Here is a 24,517-nt window from a genome sequence, read left to right as displayed (position 1 = left end):
CGCCTTCCATTCAACGGTGGACCGGGCCAATTGGAAAGGAACTTTCTTCTAGTTTTGTGGTCCATGAGCCGTCTTCTTGAATTTACATCCAAAGTTCGAAAATATACAAATGACTACGGTTTCGACCAGGGCAGATGCAACTCGTCAGAAGCTACCTTTGCTCTAGAGGCAGCGTGATCGAAGTTTCGGCCGGTTTAGCCCAGAAATTTAGGCAGTTTTTCCTATGGACTTAATTCGCATCCAGGACATCTGCAGATTGATATAAGAGAGCGAACAGATTTTTAGGACAACAGCACCTGGTGATGAGTGGTTTTTGCCTGGACGAAAACGTAGTCATCTGTATATTCAGTGAAGTTCCACCTCTTGTGACCAAGCTGCCGCAACATGTGGACAGGGGACCGCTCCCTCAGACTGAAATGAAATTATCTTTCCCATCAACGCGTACATGTGGTAAACTCTGGAAAATTCAGACTTTTTCCAATGAGTGAAAGAAGGGTAGTCCTTAAGATTTCGAAGAAGGGCTTCAGTTTTGATTGCGACAATTAGAGGAGTATTTGAGGGGTTCCAGTTGTTGGGGAGATACTAGCCAAAATTATGGAACACTCAAGCAGTGTGATTGAGAGGGAGCGGACTGGTTGGTTTTCGCTATAGATCCTCTTTCATTTATCACATTAACATTCTTCAGATCATTGTGGAGTGGTGTGCGGAGTATACATCCTCGCTCCATGTGCTCTTCATCAATTTCGAGAAGACGTTTGGCAGCATGAACAAGCAGCGTGGATGGAATGCTCTACTCAGGCAGATTATTCCGGAGAAACTTGTTTTTATCGGAGCGAATAAGTTGGATGAACACTTGAGAGCTTCTCGGATCCATCCAGATCAGGCCTTTGATAGAGTTAAATGGCGAAAACGACCAAGAGGAGTCGATCCCACTTCTGAGCGGGCCAAAGAACAGAATATAAGGAATTTGAAATCCAAAGCGAAGTCTGCCAGAGTTACATTCCTTCATTCTGCTTTGTTTCGAAGATGTAGAGTGGTTCAATGGGCGAAGAAGTCAAGAATAATCAGATTGAAAATAAATACCACTGCGATTAAAGCTCTCACTTTGACAAGTCATTGTGCCCTTCCTATTTGCTCTAATGCCGGGAATTTCGAAATCGTTTGTTTCTGCTGACGACGGTACCGAGTTTCTTTGCCGCGCGCAAAATTCGCCTTGGATTTTCCAAAATTTCCAAATGGAACTATCTCAGCAGCAACATTCATTTGAGACTGTTCCGCTGCAATCTTCTATGTTGTTATGTGGGAGTAGTACATGAGAAGTGATCGGCACTGCTATTCGGAAGCTCTAAGTTTCTATCAATTTTGTCTGTAGCGCGTCATCGGGTACTTTTGTATGAAACGAAAACAAATGAAGGATTTCATCATCGTACGGGCCAGATTCCTGTAGACGAGTTGGTGAAAAGCCGGAAATGGTAATTGATATTGAACACATTGAGAAAGAGCAACAATTGCATTGATCACTTACGCCCTAGAGCTACTTGTCGTAGAACATAGGAAGAATAGTGCAATTTTCTCAGAAAATTGTGGGACGATTTAAAGCACTTAGTGATAGATGTTCTATGCGTAATGTATGGGTTTATGGCAACCATATATTGACAAGCCAAAAACAAGTAATCCACGAAAAGAGGAACAAGACGGCTAGGGTTTCTTACCAGAGCAGAGACAAACCCTCAGACGCTGCCTCACCTCTGTCCTGGGATCAGCGTGACCGAAGCGGCTCGCAGGTGTTGTACGTTCCCTTTTATAATTCATAAAACAAAACACGGGTAAGAATTATATTCAGTGTAAATCCGCCCATAGTTCGGACCAAAACTTGGCTGAAGTTAGACAATTTCTTTTTAGTGGACCATAAAGAGTGGGAGCAAGTTGCTCTCCATTTGGTCGGGTCCGACATTAAATGGATGCGGACTTAGGACTCCCCAATCCCTAAAAAGAAATTGTCTGTTTCTCTTTTTATTTATTATCCTACTATGTAGGCGTGTCACAGGGAGAAGAACCCCTAAATTTCCTGTACATTATTACAACTATGGAAAGTGGTAGTTATTCTTCGATAAAATCGCAGAAAAATTAAAGGATGTGTCGCACGCACATATAACAAAACCACTTTGTGAACGCAGAATACATAACTGGTAACAAAAATAAGCTTGGAGATTAAACTGCTTACCTTGTTTCCACTAATGGCGGAAATCATTTCGATGGTGCGATCTAACAAAATCGTTAAAACTTTTTTTTTTAATTATCAGCATTTTAAAATTCAATCAAATTCACACGCACTGAAAAGCCCGCGCCATTGTGTGTGACGTCATAGATCGCGGCAAGAAACTTCAGGACTAATTACACATTAACTACACTCTCCCCACTGCATCGTCTCTATAACTTTTACGCTGACACCGTAAATAAATTACGTAATAATATGGCAAAGATTTGTATTAATTTAATTCCTCACACTTGTAAAATGAAAGATATATTTACATCTATCGATGGTGGCAGATATTTTTTCCAAATATAATATGGGAATTGGCGAAAAGAACCAAACGAAATGGTCATCTCTCTTCAGAGATATATTAAGAGGATCTCGTCCAAGTTGCAGGATAGATCACGTCAAAACGCGTTGTTTAGATCGAAAGTGTTACTTTTTAAGTTTTTGTGTCAATAAGCGATCCTGGTAGCTATACCATCTTCTCTATTGTAAATGACATCACGGTGACCAAAAAAGGCCAATTTCACGATGTTGTCCTGTTTGAGATTCCATTGTATGGTTATCGTCACTTCTAAACAGCAGATTACAAGAAACAATGTGCCAAATCTCCAGTTTACACAGGTAGGCTTTCTGTTCGTGAATCGCACTTTATGCTGTGCAAGCAATAAGCTCAGCAGCGGGATAAGCACAAACACTACCATAGATGTCCATGACAATGTGATTTAAATACAGGACAACGAGATTGAAAGGCTAGCGTTCTACTCCGCCAATCATTGGGCTTTCAAAGGAAATTACTTGATATAATACTAGTGTTGAACCTTATTTCCAGGATTTGCGCTATGCTGAAGTAAAAGTCGTAGAGAGAATTAAATTATGGAAATCTTTCTCCATCTAAAATCAGAAAATCATATTGCATTGTTCTTCTTCAATGGCGGGACAGGCCAAAATGGCCTTTGATCTCCAGGATAGATTCCTTCCAACCATTTCGATCCTTTGGTCGCGTCCTCCTGTTTGGAAATTTCAGCAGCTTGTTACTGGCCTCGCCCACTGAATCCACCGTTTGCGGGGCTTTTCCACCGTGCGGCGTCCTTCGGGTGTGCCTTCAAATATCCTGTTAGGTATTCGCTCGTCCGTCCGTTCTACGTGACCGGTCCACTGCAATTTTCGTAGTTTTACCAGCACCGATGCGGCTGGGTCGTCAAAGAGCGGGCACAACTCATGGTTGTATATAATTCGTCAGTCAAATCCAGCCCAAGTATTCGACGTAGAACTTTACGTTCGAATGTCGCGATGGACTTCTCTAATGCCTGGGTTACAGTCCACGCTTCACTACTGCACACTAGCACAGATCGTACTATGGTCTTGTAGATTCGGAGCTTATTTTTTTTTTGACCCCTTTTATTTTTCACTGAGTAGTATGAATTGTTGGCCATTATTATTCGTAGCTGAACTTCGTCCTTTTCATTACCATCCTTTGCTATAAAAATGTTAGGTTTTACGGTTTCTTACCAGTGCAGAGGTAAGTCGTCAGACGCTGCCCCACCTCTGCCCTGGGAGCAGCACGATCGAAGCGTCGATAAGAACATGGTCACTTTGATTGAATGTTCGACCATCTGGTGATACCCATGTCCTTTTGTGAATGACGTGATGTGGGAAGCAGGTAGAGCTTACCGCCATAGTTTTATTGTTAGCGAAATCAATGGAGGCTATCTCTTCCAGTTGTTCCTCGATAAGAATGCTCTTATCCAACCTGGGCGTTGATCTCCCCTAGTATTATTTTTATGTCGTTTGAAGGCAGTGCGCCATAAACTCGTTCCAGGGTATTGTCAAACGTGTTTGACCGCGTCGTCTCTTAAACAATTTTGTTTTGATACGGATCGCACACAGTCGTTCATTTATTGCTTTAAAGCCAACGACTCGTTCTTTGAATTAGTTGTCCACGATAAATTTCAAATTTCAAAATTTCCTGCTTCCCGATTCTTTTCCGCTTGTGAATACTTTGTGCGAACGTATGGTGACAAGCTAGCATCTGAACCGTTTCGTCTTTTTGATTGTCAGGATGTTGATGTTGTGTCCTGAAATTTTTTTGTGAAGTTCTCGCAGAGCTCGGATTCTATTTCTTTATTCCGTTGCTCAAGTCGGTGCCATTGAATCCGTTCGGTTTGAGGCTGTTCTGGTGGCGCGGCAAAAAGGTATTCCCTGAAGAGATTGCCGGCCCTTCTCTAGTAGGTGAGGATATAGCATCTCACTCTCGCTACGACTGTCGTGCTCAATAGAAACAGAGCAGCTCACGTGACTGCATTATGTTTGGAGTTGTTACGTTCGAAGCTAACGATGGCTAGTAAGGCGTAGTAAGACCTTTCATTTTCTCTAAAACGAAGTGGAAATGTCTGGTCGTCAGCCTCAGTTCTTTTTATACTACATCAACTGCAACTAAATCATGTGATAATGACAATCCCAGGCTTATCCAAATATTAACAAATAATTCTACTTCAATCGCCAACGCAACACACTTTATTTCAATATCAAACGCTAGCCGACACGTGCCCAACTAGATAAGATTAATGCGTCTGTCCCCCAATGGATTCGCTACCGAAAACGTTGCATTCTTTCATTTCTCCGATTTATAACATTTCACCTGAAGAATCCCACAATGACGTCACCATCCCAATGTAAGTCATTAACATCGATTATACACAACAAAGACAACAACGAACCCATTAGTAAAACGTTCAAAATGTTCAAATTTTTTGACGTCGCATCACCGCCAAATTATTCTGTTTCCATAAAGGAAAACGTGCTTGAATGCACACCGCGGGGAAGGTGAAGATTGGAAAAGCTTGCGCAACGTATCAGCAAATGAGTCAATTGCGTGGTGACGTTATCACGTTGGGATTTTTTTCTTTCTTTCACTTTTTCGTATCATATTTAATCGTTTTTATATGAATGGCTAAACGCCAACTCTTTTCTCATTATCGCGGTTGCTGCTGATGATTAAGTATGATTGGTGGAAATCTTGCTTTATTGTGCGAACTTTGTAGAAATTTCCATTCTGCGGAAGAAGTTGGCTAAGAATTTTTGTTGAATTTTCATAAAAAATCTAGAGGCCACATAATCGTGCATTTTTGAGAGACTTGTTATGGCTGATCTTCGACAAAGATCGCTCTTTGTGCTGGTGTAAAAAAATATTCAAAAACGTGGAAATTCATTCAATGAGTTCGTGTGCATCAGTTGCAAATTTGAGTCCCAATTTCAATTTTCATTCAACGCATTCTCGAATCTTCCACGCTTACATATGCAATTTCGTTCATTACAAAGTTGGATGATTCGCTTCATATGCTGTTGTTTGACCTTAATAAAATGTTTTTCAATGTTTTCCAACCTCTGATTCATTGTAATGTTTTCCATTCAATTAACCGGTTGTCTATGACTCAGGTTAGGAGAAATCTCTCTCTTTCTCTTTGCGGATTTGTAGTGGTTTACCTTTGTAATGGCTTAAATGGAAATATGGAACAGTAATCGACTGAAATATTTCTGAATGAATTTTTACGTTTTCAAAGCCGAACAATTAATGACCTTACGATTTATTGCTGCCGAATAATTTCATTGTCATTGCCATTCGTGAAATTTGGTAAATTGCTTGTGAATTCGAGAGAAATTATGAGAATTTGCGAATGATTTGCAATTTTACGTCCTAGTTCATGGGAATATTCTGTTCATCTCTGTAGTTAACCTTCAAATATTGCCAAGACCACCACATTCAACACAATTCACTATTCAGCGTCTAGAATTTCATGATAAAATCCTTTGCACTTAACTCAATTTATTTTATGCAGTACTTAAAATACTCTTCTGTGCCCTACCCCGATTAATGTTGTCTGATATCGTTGCTCTACTTCAATTGTATTTGACTTTATAGAGGTTTCATGTATTCCTCAGTGAGCACGATAGGTGACGAATGTTATGACATTCAGACATGCGAATTCGTAATGTAAAGGGACACAATAAAGCTTAACAATGGTTTCTGGTATAAATCTAGACAATATTTTAATTCTTCGTCGCTGATAATTTATTGGTAAATATGCGGTTGTGTGAGGCGTGTATGAGGGAGAAGCGTAGCCTCTGAGCACTTAAACCGTGGTGACCCATCGTATTCGACTTCCTGCCTAACGAAATATTCTAGATTCGTTTAAGTATCGCAGGATTTTCGTTAGTGGATACGATGCTACCCGCTGCAACTGGAGTAGTGTTAATCAGCATCAACCACCAGATAGAAGAGGAGTTCCATTGTATTGAATCTAGGAATAGAGTTCAACCGGTTTCTACATTCCTAGGATTTTCGATGTGATCAAAGATTGTGGTATGCCTGCCCTTCAATCGCTCGTCAATCCCTTAGAATCCCATACACATCAGCCTTAAAAACGGTGGTATATTGTCCCAAGGGAAAAGCTCACTTCTGGTTTTTACTTGCAACGGCACAGCAGAGAAGTGAACCACCGACTGCATTGCCGGCAGTAAAAACGCCTCCGTGGGCACATCTGGCGGCCTGGCACACTACACACTTGTGTAACCGCCGATCAGAGTGGCACTTTCCAGAAATTTTTTTCTTGTTGCCTTTTTCGATTCTTTGTGTTATTTACTTCTTCTATGTCTTCTTCTTGGAACATGGCTTGCAGTGAATTCGGTTTTTCTTCACTGTTCGCAGGACTCGCTTTTTCTAGCAGAACCGCTGGAGGGTTTTCGCCAAGCCATTTATCCCGTGTCTTCTCTAGCTACCGGCGAGCCCTTCGTTCCTGGCGAGACTACGTCTTTCTTTAAAATACTTCAGTGTTTACAATACTGGAGTGCTATGATGTGAAAGCCTTCGCCCAACCGAGCGACGTTCCAAAAAATCGTCCCCAAAACGTCAGATTCGCCCGGTAACGCCATTGGCGGGATCACGTCCTGGGTTCCTCCGCTGATCTCCCTTCCCCCTTCCCCTTTTAAGCTTGGGGCGAAATGATGTGGCGGTACAGCGGGGACGGCAACCACGACTGCATTGCCGGCAGTAAAAACGCCTCCGCGGACACATCTGGCGGCTTGGCACGAAGCCGACGTATTACACTTCCTCCTTGTTCCGACCGCCGACCAGAGTGGCGCGTGGCACTCTCGAAAAGTTTTTTCTTGTTGCCTTTTTCTATCTTTTGTGTGGTTTACTTCTTCTACGTCTTCTTCTTGGAACATTGCTTGTGGTGAATTGGGTTTTTCCTCATTTTTCACAGGAGCCTCATTTTCTGGCGGAATCACTGAAAGGTTTTCGGCAAGTCATTTATCCTGCGTCATCTCCAGCGTTTATGAAACGTCATATTCGCCCAGTAACACCATTGGCGGGATCACGTCCCGAGTTTGTCCGCTGCACACACCCACCCACCCCTTTTTAAGCTGAGTGCGGAGTGATGTGGCGGCACAGCGGAGATGGGAACCGCGACTGCATTGCCGGTCTGAGAACGCCTCCGCCGCCGACACTTCTGGCACGAGGCCGGCGTATTGTACTTTCTCCTTGCTCCAAGCATCGATCAGAGCGGGCGTGGCACTCTTGAAAAAAAATTTTCTTGTTGCCTTTTTCTATCTTTTGTGTGGTTTACTTCTTCTACGTCTTCTTCCTGGAACATTGCTTGTGGTGAATTGGGTTTTTCTTCATTTTTTGTAGGACTCTAATTTTCTGGCGGCAAACAATTTATCCCGTGTCTTCCCTAGCTTCTTGCGAGCCGTTCAATTCTGACGAGACTACTGCTTTCTTTGAAATAGTGCTTACAATGCTTACAATGGAGTGCTGTGATGTGAAAGTCTTCGCCGAACCGGGGGACGTTCCAAAAAAAGCGTCCATGAAACGTCAGATTCCCCCAGTAACACCATTGGCGGGATCATGTCCCGGGTTCCTCCGCTGCACACACACACCCCTTTTTGAGCTGGTTGTGAAGTGATCTAGCGGCACAGCGGAGACGGGAACCACGACTGCATTGCCGGCAGTAAAAACGCCTCCGCCGCCGACACTTCTGGCGGCCTGACACGAGGCCGGCGCATTATACTTCCTCCTTGCTCCATGTGTCGATCAGAGCGGACGTGGCGCTCCCGAAAAATCTTTTCTTGTTGCCTTTTTCGACCCTTTGTGTACGTTACTTTCTCTACATCTTCTTGAAACATAGCTTGCAGTGAATTGGGTTTTTCTTCACTTTTAGCAGAAATCTCGTTTTCTAGCGGAACCGCCGCTGGAAGGTTTTCAACAAGCCATTCATTCTGGATCTTTTCCAGCTCCTTGCGAGCCTTTTTTCTTGGCTAAACAGTTGTTTTCTTTCAAATGCTTGAGTACTGTAATGTAGAACCATGAGCGGTAGACATCGTTACATACTCAAGAGGTAGACCCCGACTCCGGGACCCTGTTCTATCATTGGTGTAAAAGACTTCAGAATTTCCCGCCACGCATTCTTCTAGGACTTCCCAGTGTTCTCTACATTTCACCTTAAACTTAATCCATCATAGTGCGGAGCATAAGCAAACATCTGCCTAATAATAGCAACGTATATCCACAACACTATTTTAGGTCTAAATCCCCATGTCCTAGCAAAGCTCTGTCTGCATAGCCCATATACTGTGAGAGCTCCTTTCATCTCCTATACATGTTTGTTCAAAAGAAATTTCTTAGTCTAGTTTCTCAGATATTTTACAACTTCGGAGAATTGAAGGGTTCACCTTTAGAAGGCAATACCAGCGTGGTTTTATGTGGATTTATTGGAAGTCCATACCTGAGGAACAAACTGTCGAATCAAATCAACGGCGCGTTGTATATTTCACGGTTTCGATATCCCGTTCAACAGCTGGCATAGCCACTTCATCAGCATAGGCTTGGCCGTGTATTATAAAATTTTTCAGTTCACATAGTAGTGAGCCGATGGTGGCACATAAGCTGCAAACTCAACGATGACAGAGGTTCCGCTTTGCTTGTGATTTGGTGAGTTTTTCCAAATAAGTTGGCTCGAACTCTCAACTCAACTCTCCAGGAGGTCGTCTTTGCTCAATTCTTCATAGAAAGACCTGATGTCATTCAAAACATCCTTGGGATGAGCCCTATCTGTGCGTTTGAACGAATCCAATGCGTTAACAGCTGCGACTTTTTGCTATTGGAACAACACGTGCCCGTGCTGAGTTATATATAGACGTGGTTACTAGAACTGCTGTATCTTTCTTAGTTTTGCACCGATTCTTCTCAATTTTTCTCACAATATTCACACGGTCACGCCGTGAGTTTCGCAAAACTGCTTTTACAAGCACGACTCTGAAGTCGTTTAGTTTATGTCCTGAGTCTTTGTAGTTCTCAGTTTCACCATGGAACCGTTTTACCGCTTTAACATTCTTAGTTCTTCTGAGTTCTTAGCAGTGTAGAGAGTTTTACTTTGTTGCCAAGAAATTCATTGAATTTGTCCTGGGAACAAAACTGTCTCAGCATAGTTGCTTCTAACTGTCTTGACATCAGAACACAAGCTTTCGGTCTCATGGATCTTTCATCGCAAAAAATCCTAGCCTCCATAACTGATCCAATGCCATAGATTTTATTTATTAAATCGAATCCATGGCTTCTGCAGCAGGAAAATATAAGGGCAGTCCTGAAGCTTTGTCAGCTTCGCTACCATCAGATAGGAGGAGGCTTTGACATGCTACAGGTTAATTTGACCATGCTGTATGGGCCGACCGCCAGAACTCAGAGCAAGGGTTATCGGTTGGAAACACTTTAAGGTAGCCTCGTCATCGCACTCTAAATCGAGGAGTCCAAGGCGAAATTCTGATTTTTGATTCTTGGCTTTGTTCCAGGATCCAGAATATCCTTGGAGGAAACGCAGCGGACAGAAATGAAGCTGCAGTTTGCGCATACGTCCTCTTCTTTTTCGCCTTCGTGTCCGTATTCCTGTTGGAGGGACCAGCTTCGTTGAGTTTCTCGATGATTTGATCACCTCCCGACACACCGGTCCAAGTCCCGATAAGAATGGTAGATGTAGGCCCTTGTGCGGAGCACAATAAAGCGTTGCTGATCATAGATGTGTTGGTCTTACGCTTCTTGTGCGCATTATCGCTGACAAAAGAGTCTGGTGCGTCCAATGTGAGTTCACCGGGGTTACCAGTTTGTCCTCATCTGCCGCCGTCCTTGTGTCCGATTTCGCATGGCATTACCATGGCAACCACGTCCATGTCTTCATTCCCAAGATGATTGACCTTCCGTAGTGCTTCCCTCTGCCGCTGGTTGGGAGCCTTCCCGGTTTCATGGTGCCGGGACCCCTTATCTCCATTTTCACATACCGGCGTTAAACCAGTATCGTCCACATCACCAGCTTCTCGTTCTTGCGCTCTTCCTGAAGGGAAAGGTGAAGGAGAAAGTTCTGACAGGCAGGATTCGGGCTGTAGTCAGCTTCTCCTTAGTGGCTAAAGTTTTTTCTGCTGAGAGGTTGGAATTAACTGGGTTGCGTTGATTTCAGGTAAAAACACCGACAGCTAACAATACCGAAATATCGATTCTGTATTCTTATGTACTACGATCCTACAGTAACTCACAATGCCCCATTATTTACACTACGCTTCGACTTTAAATGCTCAAACAACTCATCATAATAAAGTCTGTCCTTTCTCACCAAATATTTAGTCTGACGAAATCAAAGTGCACAAATTGTTGATAACGCTAACCATAAACACGTAGATTTCGCTCATTTATTCGCTTATGTTCGAAATTTTCCATGAGTCGTCAGATTGAAAGCAAGTCCATTACTACTAACCGCAACGTCTATTCATATGAATCGCGTAATATTGTTTTTGATCATGATTCGATCGCAGCATGCATTCCGAAATGCTGATCAATCAATGCATTTTTATTACATTATTCCATCAATTCTAGCTTTGAGCAATATAAAATGATATGATACCCTGGATTTACTTTCTGTTATCTCAACGAATCAGCAAATCATACGATTCTGCTATAAATAATCGATTTAGTATTAATGGGAATTGAGAGCAGCATGTTAACGTGATGATTGAAGTTAGTTTTGGTAAGGATTTGCCTCATACATCAGAAAAATTCAATGACGTGAGAAATAATACCATACAAATGCCTATGCTCATCTGTTAAAAAAGATTCGCCATTTAGCAATACAGTCGTAATACGCAATAAATAAATGATAAGGAGCACTGATAAGTTGAAGAACTATCACATGTTTTTCAGCTATCGCAGACATTTTTGTTCAAGTGTTTCCTCTGGGTATTTTTATAAGACTGAGTATTTTATAACTCTGAATCACAGCGTTTCTTAGACTGGCTGTATTATTCTGGGGAAAAGGGAAGTGAATTAATAATATCAAATTTGATAACGATTGCGTTTATCCGGGGATGATTTTGGGGAGCTTTGGGGAAGTTCCCTTGCATTATCTTTTGAATACATTCAGAAATATAAAACTGTCAAGGGAAGTTCCACTGCGTATAAGAAGAACTATTGAGCCCCTAAACTGGTTATACTGCACCTTTTAACTGTAGTAAGTGAACCAAGCCAATGACCGTGTTCTCCCAAGTGCCTCAACCTAGTTTGAGCAAGTGCCATGTATGTGGAGACTTCGTCACTCTCCTCGCAGAATTTTTATATAATCTTCTTAGTGAAATTTAAACAACCCTTCGAACATTTGGACTCGTATCCCCCGGTGAGCAACCTGGGCTGCTCCATTCCTGGTAGGTTGGCCCCATTGTGATCTGGAACCCAAATTATCCGGACCTTATTATGCGAGCCAAGCGTATTCAGTCTATTAGAGCATTCCATATCTGCCTAGAGGTCACCTGATTGGACTTAAGTGCCCTGATGGCCGCTTGGCTGTTGGTCAGAATAGTAATGTTCTGCCCGCTATTCCTTCGGTGGTTGAAGGTGGCACATCTATCTATGGCGTATATTTTCGCCTGGAGTATGCTAGTGTGCTGACCCATTGGTTCAACGTAGGTTTTCCTTGGGCCAGTAACTCCGGCGCTTGCACCCTCTGTTATGAGGGATCCGTCAGTGTGCTAGGTAATCAGTTACTGATTGAAACCATAGGTCACAGGTACGTTTTTAAGGTTTTGTGTGAAACAAAACCTTATTAGAATGGTGACGGTGTCTGTCTGTCCGTCTGTCTGTCTGTCTGTCACACCCAATTTATTCGGAAACGGCTACACCGATTGTCACGAAAATTAGTGAGAGTATGTAATCTCGTGATCCCTTTACATGCAGTAAGAGGCGCCATCTTGCGTTAAGTTTAAGGGGGGGCTCTCCGTACATGTGAATGGAGGGTGCAAATTTTTTTTTCACAGAATGTAGCCAAGTAGGGTATCAAATGAAAGGTCTCAATTAGTACTTTTCGAATCTGGTTCAATATTTGATATTAGATGAAACATAGGGGAGTAAGGGTTGAAAATATGACCCACAAAAAGTGTAACAGGTCTCGTTCTCAGAACCTATCCAACCGAAAAATCTGGAAAAAATCACAGTGGTGCATCTCTACGAAATCTAGGCCTCAAAATATATCCGGTTCCGATATCTGCACAAATAAAGTTAATAATAGTATATTTCCACATTTTAGAAATTTACCCGGCACCCCCCCTTATGTTCATCCCAGAAATACAAAATTTGGCATGAGTGTAACGAAGAATATAATGCACAGTTTGGTCAAGTTTGAAGAAAATCCAACTATTATTAACAAAGTTATTGGGGGTGAAACTTTACAATTTTTTGTGAATTTCGTGCACTCTACAACCCGCATGACGTCATCATCACATATCAATTCGTCAATACCACAACGAAATGAATTCTTATGAATTGGGTCGCAGACAATTATTTTGTTTTAGTTTTTTAGTTATTTGTCAACCAGACATGTGTGTATGTAGGTATATAATATATGCGTGCTAATGAACTTTGCGGCTAGTGCCTAATTCAGATAGATATAAGACGTAAATCGGAAATATGGGTACGATAAATTTAGATACGTGCATATATGTGTACAGCAGGTAATAGGCAGTTTGTTTGTTTAGGGTGAGCGTGATATCTATGGCTCTAATATGTACGTATGTCTCGTAGTTTGGAAAAATATGAAGGATTATGTTGGATTTGTAGCTATATACGGACAGAGAAATGTGCGTCTCTTACATAAGATGAACACAAAACCTTTATACCCGAAGCGCGAGCTTCCGGTATTCCGACTTGTTTTAGTTTGCTCTGTTACACAAAGATGTGTCAAACTTCAAGTCAAAATGAAATCTCGTTGTCATGATATCCCTTGGTGTCAGTGATTTGAAATATCAAGCTTCTTTCGATTTAGCCAGATCCCCGCCTTCAAACAATCTCAGGATCGTCCTTTTTGTCGGCATCTGTATGTGGTAATGAGAAGTTAATTCTAGAAGGACCTCCAGGACTGCCATTGGGCCATCGTTATCGAAAGAGAAATCCATTATCGTGTATTACATTCTCGTAGACGACCACTATAGAAGCGGGTGTGTCCGCGGTTTTTAAAAAAATGGAAAAAGCAATATCTGTCGATAATTCGATTCGTGAAACCACTTCAGAGCAGCATCTGACGCTGTTTAATAATCTGAAGGAGTTGCTGTGCCGTCTGATGACGGTCGATGAAACATGGATGCACTGATACACCAGAGGCCAAGGGGACTTCAGCCGGCGAATGTGTTCCGAAGAAGGCGAAGACTTCCCTATCGGTCACCGTTTTCTGGGTTTCACAAGGTGTGATCTGAATCGGCAACCTATAGAAGGGCAAAAGAGTCACAGAGCTCTACTATGCCGAATTATTTAGCCGATTTGACGTCGAATTGCAGGAAAAAGCCTCATTTGGCGAAGGAAAAAATGCTGTTCCACCATGACAACGCACTTGCTCACACCTTCGCCGTCGCCACGGCCAAATTGGTCGAATTGGGTTATGAGCTGCTACCCCATCCACGGTATTCTCGAGATTTGTCCAAGTGCGATTCCTCTTTGCTTCCAAACTTTAAGAAGTTACTTACCGGGCACAAATTTGAGTCCAATGAAGAGGCCATCACCGCCACGGAGGCCTATTTTACTGTCCCAGAGAAAACATATTTTTCAGACGGGTTAAAGAAGTTGAAGCATCGCTGGGTCCCACTACCTTTTGGGTCACGGTACCTCGTATCTCTGTATGCGATGCGTTTGACAACATCAAACGCTCCTTCGATGTCTAAAAAGGCACATAATGCGGTTTCTTAGCTTCCATGGCAAGCAATTATGCAAGTTCTTGTCTTTTCGTAAGAAGAACCCCAAGTTACCTGTTTTCTTCCTCCTCGCAGACCGTGAATCTGCCTCGGTGCACCCAATATTCCAATGTTTTCCTTGGAAATTATCCTTGCAATCACTGCAGATGCAGCTTTTGTGTGATCGTTGACTTCACTGCTTGGGGCTCTTCTCCAATGTCAGAGTATCATGCTCATCCTCCGACATGACACTTCCTGTGTACCGCTCCCCGCATTGAGAGATAGAACATCGTCCAGTTTCTCCTCCTCACTGACAAGCAGATCCACTTCCCTGCTTGACTCTGCCCTTTCAGCCTCTATGTTCTCCACGATTCATTCAGTGATCACGACAGAAGGATCTGTTTCTCTGGTGATCATATTTTAAGGGAAGCAGATCTGACAGATAATACTCCGGAACAAAAGATTGCGGACCATCCACCTGCATTGGAAAAGGTGCTAACAGGACCCAAGCCAAGGTGAAATAGCTTACCCCGAAGGTTACGTGGTCAATGAATGGTCTCTAGCATCTCTAGCACTCTGCATATCTTGGACATCTTTAGTTTCTAACAAAACTCTTACTTTGATGGCCGGTCTAGTCAGGGTGGACATTTTGCCGGATTACTCGTGAGATTAAGACATGGACTCAAACGTCAAAAACGAGAAATGAACGTCGATATAAGATGAGATGTTCATGTCAGACGCATCATCGGAAGACGAGCTACAATCATTTAGCCAGGAGACAGTAGCCTTGGAGGGCAGTATAGTCGGTGTCACTGTCGTCAAATTGAACTTTGCGAGTCTCAGCCACAGTACTCCCTATCCTGAAACCATTGACATTGAGTTCTCCCAAGGAACAAGAACGTCGGCAGCCACCGAGGAAGCAGAGGGCCACTGTAGTCCTGCTCAAAGGCCAGTACCAGAGAGTTTTACATATTCTTAGTAAGATTGCGGCACATATGCTGGTACTGTTGACGATCGGGATGAAAAGGATATCGCTAAATACCATGTGATGGTAGAGAAATTCAACATCAAACGCCTGGGAAACCAGCAGAAAGCGAAATTTACTGCCTTCAAGCACAACTGATCTCATGATTAGGTTGAACAACAAAACGAAAGCAGCAAAGTTTGCGACGACTCGGAAACCAAGCAACCTCTACAAACAGTGAAACAGGCATGCACTCTTAAACCCTTCAGCGATGTGGCCAAGTGTCATCTACGGGTGATGTTAGCGGATGGCTATTCCGATAGTGGCAAACTGGGGTCGAAGTTATGGCTCTGAGTCAAGGCAAACCGTCAAATATGGTCATCGAGTATCTATTTTACGAGAAGGGGAGAATGAGGGAAGCATCCTCTGCTTTGATTCCCCCCAAGTAATCGTGGGTTCCACATTTTAGTATGCCAGATCAACTCTTCATGAACTTTCTCGGTTCGTGCGTCGCTAAAATCACCGACCAAAGTTGTCCAATACAAAGAGATTCTCAGGAGATCGCTCTTTCGCATAAATGAAGGCTGCTTTTCTAATCGATGTGTCATCCGAAGTGTCCTTCCTTGGTTTCTCTCTGTGCACATGCAGGGATATGCAGTCAAATCTGTAATTGATAAGACAACTACGGCATTTAGTTGCTTCCAGGGGTCGAGCATCTACCCCGGTCGTGAGGAGTTTGCCTTTGCGTTCCTGCTTTGTTCTAAAGGTCCTTGATAATAATCGCGAATGGAAATCTTTATTTTGAGCAGTTTAGAGGCTCAGAAGTTTCTCCATCTTTAACGCTGCGGCTTTGGGAACGTACACTGCCACAGCACATGTTGTCACAATTCCGTTGCCTTCCAACCTGACAACTTGGGGACTATGATCCTAAGCCAGTCCGCTGTGTCCTCCATCGTGTAGTTTACCAGTATAATCGTATGGCGTTTAACACGTGTTCCTTATTTCATCTCTCATAAATCTTCATGACGATGGGGTCTTCAATGATTTTCTGTTCCTCACGATTGAGTTTTTGCTCCGGAAATGGTTTCGACAGTCGAATGTCCTTTGCCGCGTTAGCATAGCTAATAGCTTACCTCCTGACTCCTACATTCAACCTTGGCATACTGTGGGTTATCCTTGGTTACCCTTGGATTCTGATTTGGGATTTCTTGGAGTTATCTCCGCTGATCTCTTTTTTCCTTGGCTCCATTGTTCGGCTTCCCTTCAGATATTGTAGGCATCATTTGGCATCTGCACCACTGAGGCCTGTCTGATATTCTGACCTCAAACATATTTTTGCTCTTGTTTTCAAGGACCTTTTTTGGGTGCGGTTTTCGCAGTAAGCCAAATGTTGACCTTGGCTCCATCAATGCTTGACTTTCCAATTTGTCCCTTCTTGGGAACAGTCCCCTGGTGCTTAGTATTGCGGAAATGTACCCCCGCATGATGGACCAGTTTGTGTGCGGTACGAGGTCTCGCGTTTATTGTTAATGTAAATCCAAGTACTTGGTTGCCTAAGTACTGTTGTTTCAATGAGAAACACATTCATTTGAAACTAACAAGAAAAGCGTGTCACGACGTATATGGATGTATATGGATTTTGCGGAATAACCCAAGCCATTTTGATTGTCCTAAAAAGGGGATGTGTCCGGATGGCTCAAGTGATTAGAGCGTTTGTTATCGTGACTGGATGTCGGATACCAGTCGACTCACCTGTGAATGAGTACTTGGGTCAAATCAGAATAATAATCTCGGGCGAGCGCAATGCTGACCACATTGCCTCCTACAGTGTACTGTAGTGTACCGTTACGGTCTTGAATGAAGTGCTCTAATACACTCCAAGGCCCTGATCCAATATGAGTTGTTGCCCCAACGATTATATAAAGGGCAAGACCTAGTATGACTTCTACTAAAAAGTTGTGAATCGCATTTAACTCGTTACCTACCACGCCAGCGGCGCTACTATTGACTAATTTCTGAAAATAATGGATAATTTATTGATTTATCTAAATACGATTATCATTCATTCTAATAAAGTTTTCTTTCAATTTCAGGTACTGGCAAGACGGCTACATTCTCGATAGCCATTCTTCAACAAATTGACACTTCTCTCCATGAGTGTCAAGCTTTGGTTTTGGCCCCAACTCGTGAATTAGCCACTCAAATTCAACGGGTCGTCCTAGCCTTGGGTGAATACATGAAGGCCAATTGTCACGCATGCATTGGCGGTACAAACGTACGTGAGGATGTGCGCAAACTGGAACAGGGCTGTCATGTCGTTGTGGGTACTCCGGGTCGTGTACATGACATGATCAATCGTAAGGTCCTACATACGAATGCTATTAAGCTTTTCGTATTGGATGAGGCCGATGAAATGTTGTCACGTGGATTTAAAAGTCAAATCCAAGATGTTTTCGGATTTTTACCCAGCGACGTTCAAGTCATTTTACTATCGGCCACAATGCCACCAGATGTATTGGAAGTGAGTCGTCATTTTATGCGTAATCCGATTAGTATTTTGGTGAAGAAGGAAGAATTGACACTGGAAGGTATCAAGCAATTCTTCGTGAATGTCAAACATGAAAGTTGGAAATTGGGAACTTTGTGCGACTTGTACGACACATTGTCAATAACACAATCCGTCATTTTCTGTAATACTAGACGTAAGGTGAGTCCTTTAGATGCTTTTACATAAAAAAAATATACAATTTCCTCGATATATCGAATGTTTCTCCATATTTCCATTTCCACAAGGATCTTACCTTTCAACCTATATTTTCAGGTCGATCAATTAACCCAAGAAATGACGAGTAACCATTTCACTGTGTCTGCTATGCACGGTGATATGGAACAACGTGATCGCGAACTAATTATGAAACAATTCCGATCGGGATCATCGCGTGTCTTGATCACAACTGATTTGTTAGCTCGTGGCATTGATGTGCAACAAGTCTCCTTAGTTATTAATTATGATTTGCCTTCCAACCGGGAGAACTATATTCATAGGTAAGTTATGTTTAAAGTCCTAAATATTTTGTTCTAAGTATTACTTTCTTGCCTATTAACAATCTATTGTACTCACTTTGTGATCCCTATACACCATAATTCCGTCCAGCCTAATTGGCAGCACATTTCGGTGTTTATCTCTATTTCGTCTAAATTATTCAAGCTCGAAAGGTGACTTTTCCAATATGTCTCTTTACCTTTTTTCCAAAATACTCCATACATGCTCAATTGGATTGAGATCCGGGCTTTGGGCTGGTGTTTTAATGACATTTGGGCAATTGTAAAGAAACCAAAGCCTTGTGTTGTGAGCTGTGTGCTTTGGGTCGTTATCCTGATTAAATTTATAGATTCGTTCGATTCTGAGTTTCATGGAATTGCCACGCAAATTTTCTTTTCAAATGTTAATATAGTATCGGTGGTCCATAGTTCCTTTGATTGGCACTATATTTCCCACCCCCGACGCCGCCATACACCCCCAAATCATCGAACCACCTCCGCCATGGTTCACAGTGGAAACCATTCTTTCTTCCAACTCAGTGTTTGGCTTTCTGTACACAATAACTCTTCCATCGCATCCAAAGAGGTTGCATTTGCTTTCGTCCCCAAAAATAGAGTCAAACCAAAACTGCGAGCTTGTTTATGTATTCCCGAGCAAATTGAAGTCTTTCCTTGCGGCTCTTTTTGGATATACGAGGTCAGACAAATCAATAATGATACTGATTTTATTGTCGCGCTTGTGGTAAACTTGCAGCCTTCAAATTCTCTTCCTCGGCATCCTTTCCCTCTCCATTGATATATTCACCATCGCTCTAGTTTGTTTAGTCGGCCTACTGTGTCGTGTTGAGTAAACGTGTGTTGGTGGTGCTCGTCACGAAAATGGAGAAAGGAGCAACGCGCCGCCATAAAATCTGGCGCTACATTGGGCGAAACCGCTTGGGAAACGTACGCTAAAATTGTAAAAGTGCATGGTGCTAGTGATCTTAGTGGTGCCCAGGTATTTCGATGGCATAAAGAGTTTAAGGAGGGGCATGGAAGACTAGGCGCGGAGTGGGAGCCCAGTCGAGGTGCGGACTGACGCAAATGCGCAGCGTTTGCACGCCCTAATTCGTCAAGATCGGCGTTTAGCAGTTCGAATATTGGCCTCGGAACTGGGTATAAACCGTGAAACAGTCAGTCCGGATGAAAAAGTTGTGCGTGAAGATGATTCCAAAGAACCTTTCGAAGGAGCTAAAGGAGCACAGAATGACCGTCGCAGAAGACTGTTTGGGACAAGCAGAAAAAGATTCCACACTGCTTGATCGATATGATATGTCACCCTGTGACTCTTTTTTGTTCCCCAAGAACAAAATCGGTGGTCAAAGGAATCCATTTTGAGTCAATTACGGACCGTGACGAGGGTACCCGCGGACATCCCAGTCGAACCTTTCCAGAATCGCTGTATAGCTGCCCAAGGGGACTACTTTGAAGGGGATAGCAGAGTTGTAGAATAATTTTTAAATATACGGTTTTTATGAAATCAGTCTCATTACTTAATTGTCTAATGTCGTATATGGCTTTCTTCGACCTGACCTGGCTTCATAGCTATTTGACTTTGTGTTTTTGCTTTCCAAAATTCTGACAACTTAGCGATGAAGAGATTGGTAGATATTTGTCCGTTTTTTTGGCTAAACGTAGCTAATTTAAACAAATACGTATTTCAGGGACAAACTGTCTCCTTCAGTGTTTTATCTTCTCGTATTACAGTGAGTCCGTGTCCGGATAGCTGAGTGGTTGAGCACAAGGCTGTCGTATGGTTCAAATCTCGCTAGTGGCAGTGGAATTTGTATCGTGACTTGACGTCGGATACCAGTCGACTCAGCTGTGATGAGTACCTGAGTCAAATCAGGGTAATATTCTCGGACGAACGCAATGCTGACCACATTGCCTCCAATAGGGCACTGTAATCCTATAGTGTACCGTTACGGTCTTGAATAAAGTGCCCTAAACACTTCAAGGACCTGATCCAATATGGAATGGTGCGCCAACGATTATTATTATTATTCGGAGTGGACAAACGTTATCTGGCGACTATGCTAGCCACTTCATCTTCGTGATGCTTTTTTGCATTTCCAGTCGTTATCTCCTTGAAGGATTTATACACCTGGGTTTGTGCCAGACCATTTACGGGTAGATTTTTCATAAATTTCCTTCTTTCTACGTAACGTTAGTTCCTGGAAAACGCGCTCAATTTTGTGAATTTTTTTTATGACGACACAGTTAAAATCTGGTATTAGGTTGTTGCAAATGAAATGATTCAAAACACTTCTCCCAGCGAGATTCAAGAGCATTTATCCGAGTTTCGTAGAAGTCTAACTGTCGGGTGTTGATAAATTCGTCGAACGCAATTTTGACAGCCTCTTCGTTCCTAAATTGTTTTTCCGCCAAAAAATGATCCAAATGCTTAAAAGAGTGGTAGTTGGCGAAAGGTCCAGTGGATATGGTGGATGAGGCAGTCTCATACTGCAATTCGTTCAACTTTTGGATCTGGATTCATGAGGTCGTGAAGGAATATCGCACCGTCTCTGTTGACCAATCTTGGCCGTTGAATACTCAATTTTTCGTGCATTTTCTCGAGTTGTACACAGTATTTTTGTGGATTTATCGTTTCTCCAGGTGCCAAAAAAGAGTAGTGGATAACTCCAGCTGTAGATCACCAAACAGCCACCTTCTTCGGATGGAGGTTCGGTTTCGGCATATGCTTCGGTGGCTCATTAGTTTAGTATCTAGCGATTGTGCTGATAGGCTACAATTGTCGTATAATATCCGCTTTTCATCACATGTCACTATTCTGTGCAAAAAGAGGTTGCTTCGTTGCGGGAGAGTAAAGAACTGCAAATGTCCATTCGAAGCGCCATGTTTTGCTCGGTAAGCTTGCGGTACCCATTTGTCGAGCTTTTTCACCTTTCCAAGTTATTGCAAGTGCCAGGAAGCTATCGAATAGGGTACACCCAGTTTCTCTGCGATGTCTCTCACAGACTGACGTGTGTCGGATTCGCCTAACACACGCAGCTCGTCGTTATCAATCGATGGTCCTGGATGTCCATGTGGCTCACTTCGAAGATTTACGTCGCCTGATCGGAATTTTTCGAACCACCGCCGTGTGGTTCGTTCGCTTACCGTATCAGCTCCAAATGCGCTGTTAATATTCCTGGTCACCTAACAGAGCTTGAACTGATACAGAAAAAGTATACATTTTTGGCTCTTTTCCATCCTTTTTTCCTTTTCATTCTCTGTTATCACGACGGTGGTCAAAACTAAAATGACTCCTTGATTAAATTTAGAAGTATTTATACTTCATTATCCGAAACCAACAGCGCCAATTGGTGGTGGTTTGATACAGCAAAATCGCAACTAAATTCACTTGATTACCAAGTCGGCCATTTCATATGCAACAACCTAATAGTTTTTCCGGATCGGTTGTGAGCTATGTAAGCCGAGGAAATATACACGTTCTCTGCCCCCGCCAGCTTGATCACGACTAAGTCGCTGGAACTCAGGTCCGGATACAGAAAAGCGTGCAGACTCTCTTCCTCGCGGGAATACAACTCTAGGTTTGTCCTGATCAGCGTCTTCTGTGCTGTGGTATAAATTAAAATACTTGCTTTGGAGCCCTTTGATGGTTTGACAGCCTCCGACCCAGGGATCCTGTATTAGTGTGATGTCGATGTCATCCTCTAGAAGGAAGACAAGCAGGTTAGCCGAGGCGCATTTCGAGTGCTGCAGATTTATCTGCGTTATCCTCAGCATGATCTGCTTGCATGGAGGATTCGTCAGTCCCCGACGGGCCGTTGATCGTGGCCTTCTCCAACAGCCCGTTTACGTCGTCGATTGGATCTAGGTCGTCGTCGTCGGGTTTTGCAGAGCGGAACACTTTTACCTTTGCATTCCTGACTCCGAACCCCATTTTGTAGTCAACCTTTTCCAGTAACTCCAGGCATTCTTCGTTTATACGAAGTGGAAAAGGTTGGCTGCTTGTGTAGGGTTCCTCCTCCTTGATAACAACCCAGTCCTCCATGAGAATCTTGATGGTTTGAAGGCGCAGGAATTGGACGAGCTTGTCCTTATCCATGCGGATCTTCGGCAAACAGATGCGAGCGACCGGTCTCCTGGGAATCTCGTCGTAAGGGATGAGCTTTACGCCCTCCCAGGCGTCGCTGATCTTTGCGACGTATGAACCGAGAAAGTCCCTACATAATTTTTCCTCGCCAGCTATAACGTGGAACCCACAGACCACCTGAGAGAAGTCAAAGCAGGGGATGAGTCTCGTGTGTTTGCCTTCGGTGTCCAGTAGATCCTCAAAAGATCATCCCCGACAGCCTGGCCTCAATACTGGTCCACACCTTCGGCGCTAGTTTGCCGCGAGCAGAAGTGGCTGCTGGCCACGTCAGTGAAGGGTTTCACAGTTCGTGGCCCGTCGGCTGACTGTTGCTGCGTACTTTTCTTCGGATGTTGCTTAGCATCTGAGCTCTTGCCCACTCTGCTCCGCTTCTGATCTTGCTTGACCTCGTCTTGCGATCGATTGCGTATCAGAGCGATGGGCTTCGCCTTCTGCTCGTCTGCCAGGCGTTTGCTACTGTATTCCTCAACAATCGCCTGGTATTTAGCGAGGTTTTTTTTTAATTCCGCTCGTCGACAATACTAGCTCTTGAGCAAGACAGCAGCGGAACTTTGCTTCTTAGTTGATTTCCGGCGACCGACGTTCTTATCTTTTTAAGGTTTTGTGTAAAACAAAACCTTATTAAAATCGATTCAATGTCTGTCTGTCACACGCATTTTTCTTCAAAACGGCTAAACCGATCCGAAAGAAATTTGGTGGACAGATGGGAACTATGAAATCCCACGCATACAGCGAGTGGCATAAATTTAGGTGGAATTTAAAGGGGGGATTCAAAAAATTTTTTCACCGGATATAGTTGTGTAGGGTATCAAATGAAAGGTCTTGGTTTGTACTTTCCGAAACTGGCATTAGTTTTGGCTTAAATTGCAAAGTGCGTGAGTAAGGAGTCAAAATGTACGCACTTGAAGTGAGACAGGACTCATTTTCGGAAACTACCCAACCTAAAAATCCGAAAAAAATCAGGGTGGTACGCCTAGATGAAATCTAGGCCTCAAAATATGTCCCATTCCGATATCTGCTCAAATAAACTTACTAATAGTATATTACTACTTTTTAGAAATTTACTGAAAAACCCCCCTTAAATTCATCTTAGGACTTCCGAATTTTGCACCAGAATAGAGGACATACGTGGTAAATTTCGTGAAAATCTAGCAATTAACGCCAAAGTTATAGCAGTTCAAACTTATCAATTTCGTGCTAATTAACAGCATTCTAAGCCATACAAATAAGATGCTGACGTCATAATTAACGAGAATAATTGAAATTCGGGTGAAATATTAAAATTCCATTCAAGAAGAATCTAATTCTCCTTAGCCCTTTTTAAGGTTTTGTGTAAACACAAAACCTTATTAAAATCGGTTTACTGTCTGTCTGTCTGTCCGTCACACGCATTTTTCTCCGAGACGGTTGTAGCGATTGACACCAAATTTGGTAGAAAGGTGGGAACTGTGAACGCTCACGCATACAGTGAATTACATCCTTTTAGCTCGAATTTAAGGGGGAGTCCCCATACATGCAAAAGGGGGGAGTAAAATTTTTTTTCATCAAATACAGTCATGTGGGGTATCAAATTAAAGGTCTCGATTAGTACTTTTCAAAGCCGATCTTAGTTTTGACATTCGTTGGAAGGGTGGGGAGCGCGGGGGGTTGAAAGTGATCACTTCTTTAAGGGGGCCATTCTCAGAAACTACCAAACCGAAAAATCTGAAAAAAATCAGGAGGCTGCCACTATATGGTGTCTGGCTAGGCTATAATATAGAGCATGATCTTACCAAGTTGTGTGTATTACTGACAGCAGCTTTTATCTCTCCTTTATTGACCATAAACCACAATTGCCTGTCAT

At 42.9% G+C, this 24,517-nt stretch overlaps 1 protein-coding gene across 1 annotated transcript in view; it reads left to right on the top strand.

Moving 5' to 3' along the window:
• Positions 1-24,517, top strand: part of LOC119650632 (eukaryotic initiation factor 4A) — a 29,219-nt gene that overhangs the window by 3,751 nt on the left and 951 nt on the right. The window contains exons 3-4 of the mRNA XM_038053539.1: positions 17,567-18,180; positions 18,295-18,518. Coding sequence (XP_037909467.1) covers positions 17,567-18,180; positions 18,295-18,518 — 838 coding nt within the window. The remainder of the gene's footprint in view (positions 1-17,566; positions 18,181-18,294; positions 18,519-24,517) is intronic.

Source organism: Hermetia illucens, chromosome 3 (genome assembly GCF_905115235.1).
Source record: "Hermetia illucens chromosome 3, iHerIll2.2.curated.20191125, whole genome shotgun sequence".
Classification (NCBI taxonomy): domain Eukaryota; kingdom Metazoa; phylum Arthropoda; class Insecta; order Diptera; family Stratiomyidae; genus Hermetia; species Hermetia illucens.
Note: the sequence above shows the minus strand (reverse complement) of the source record. Positions and strands in the feature narration are given on the sequence as shown.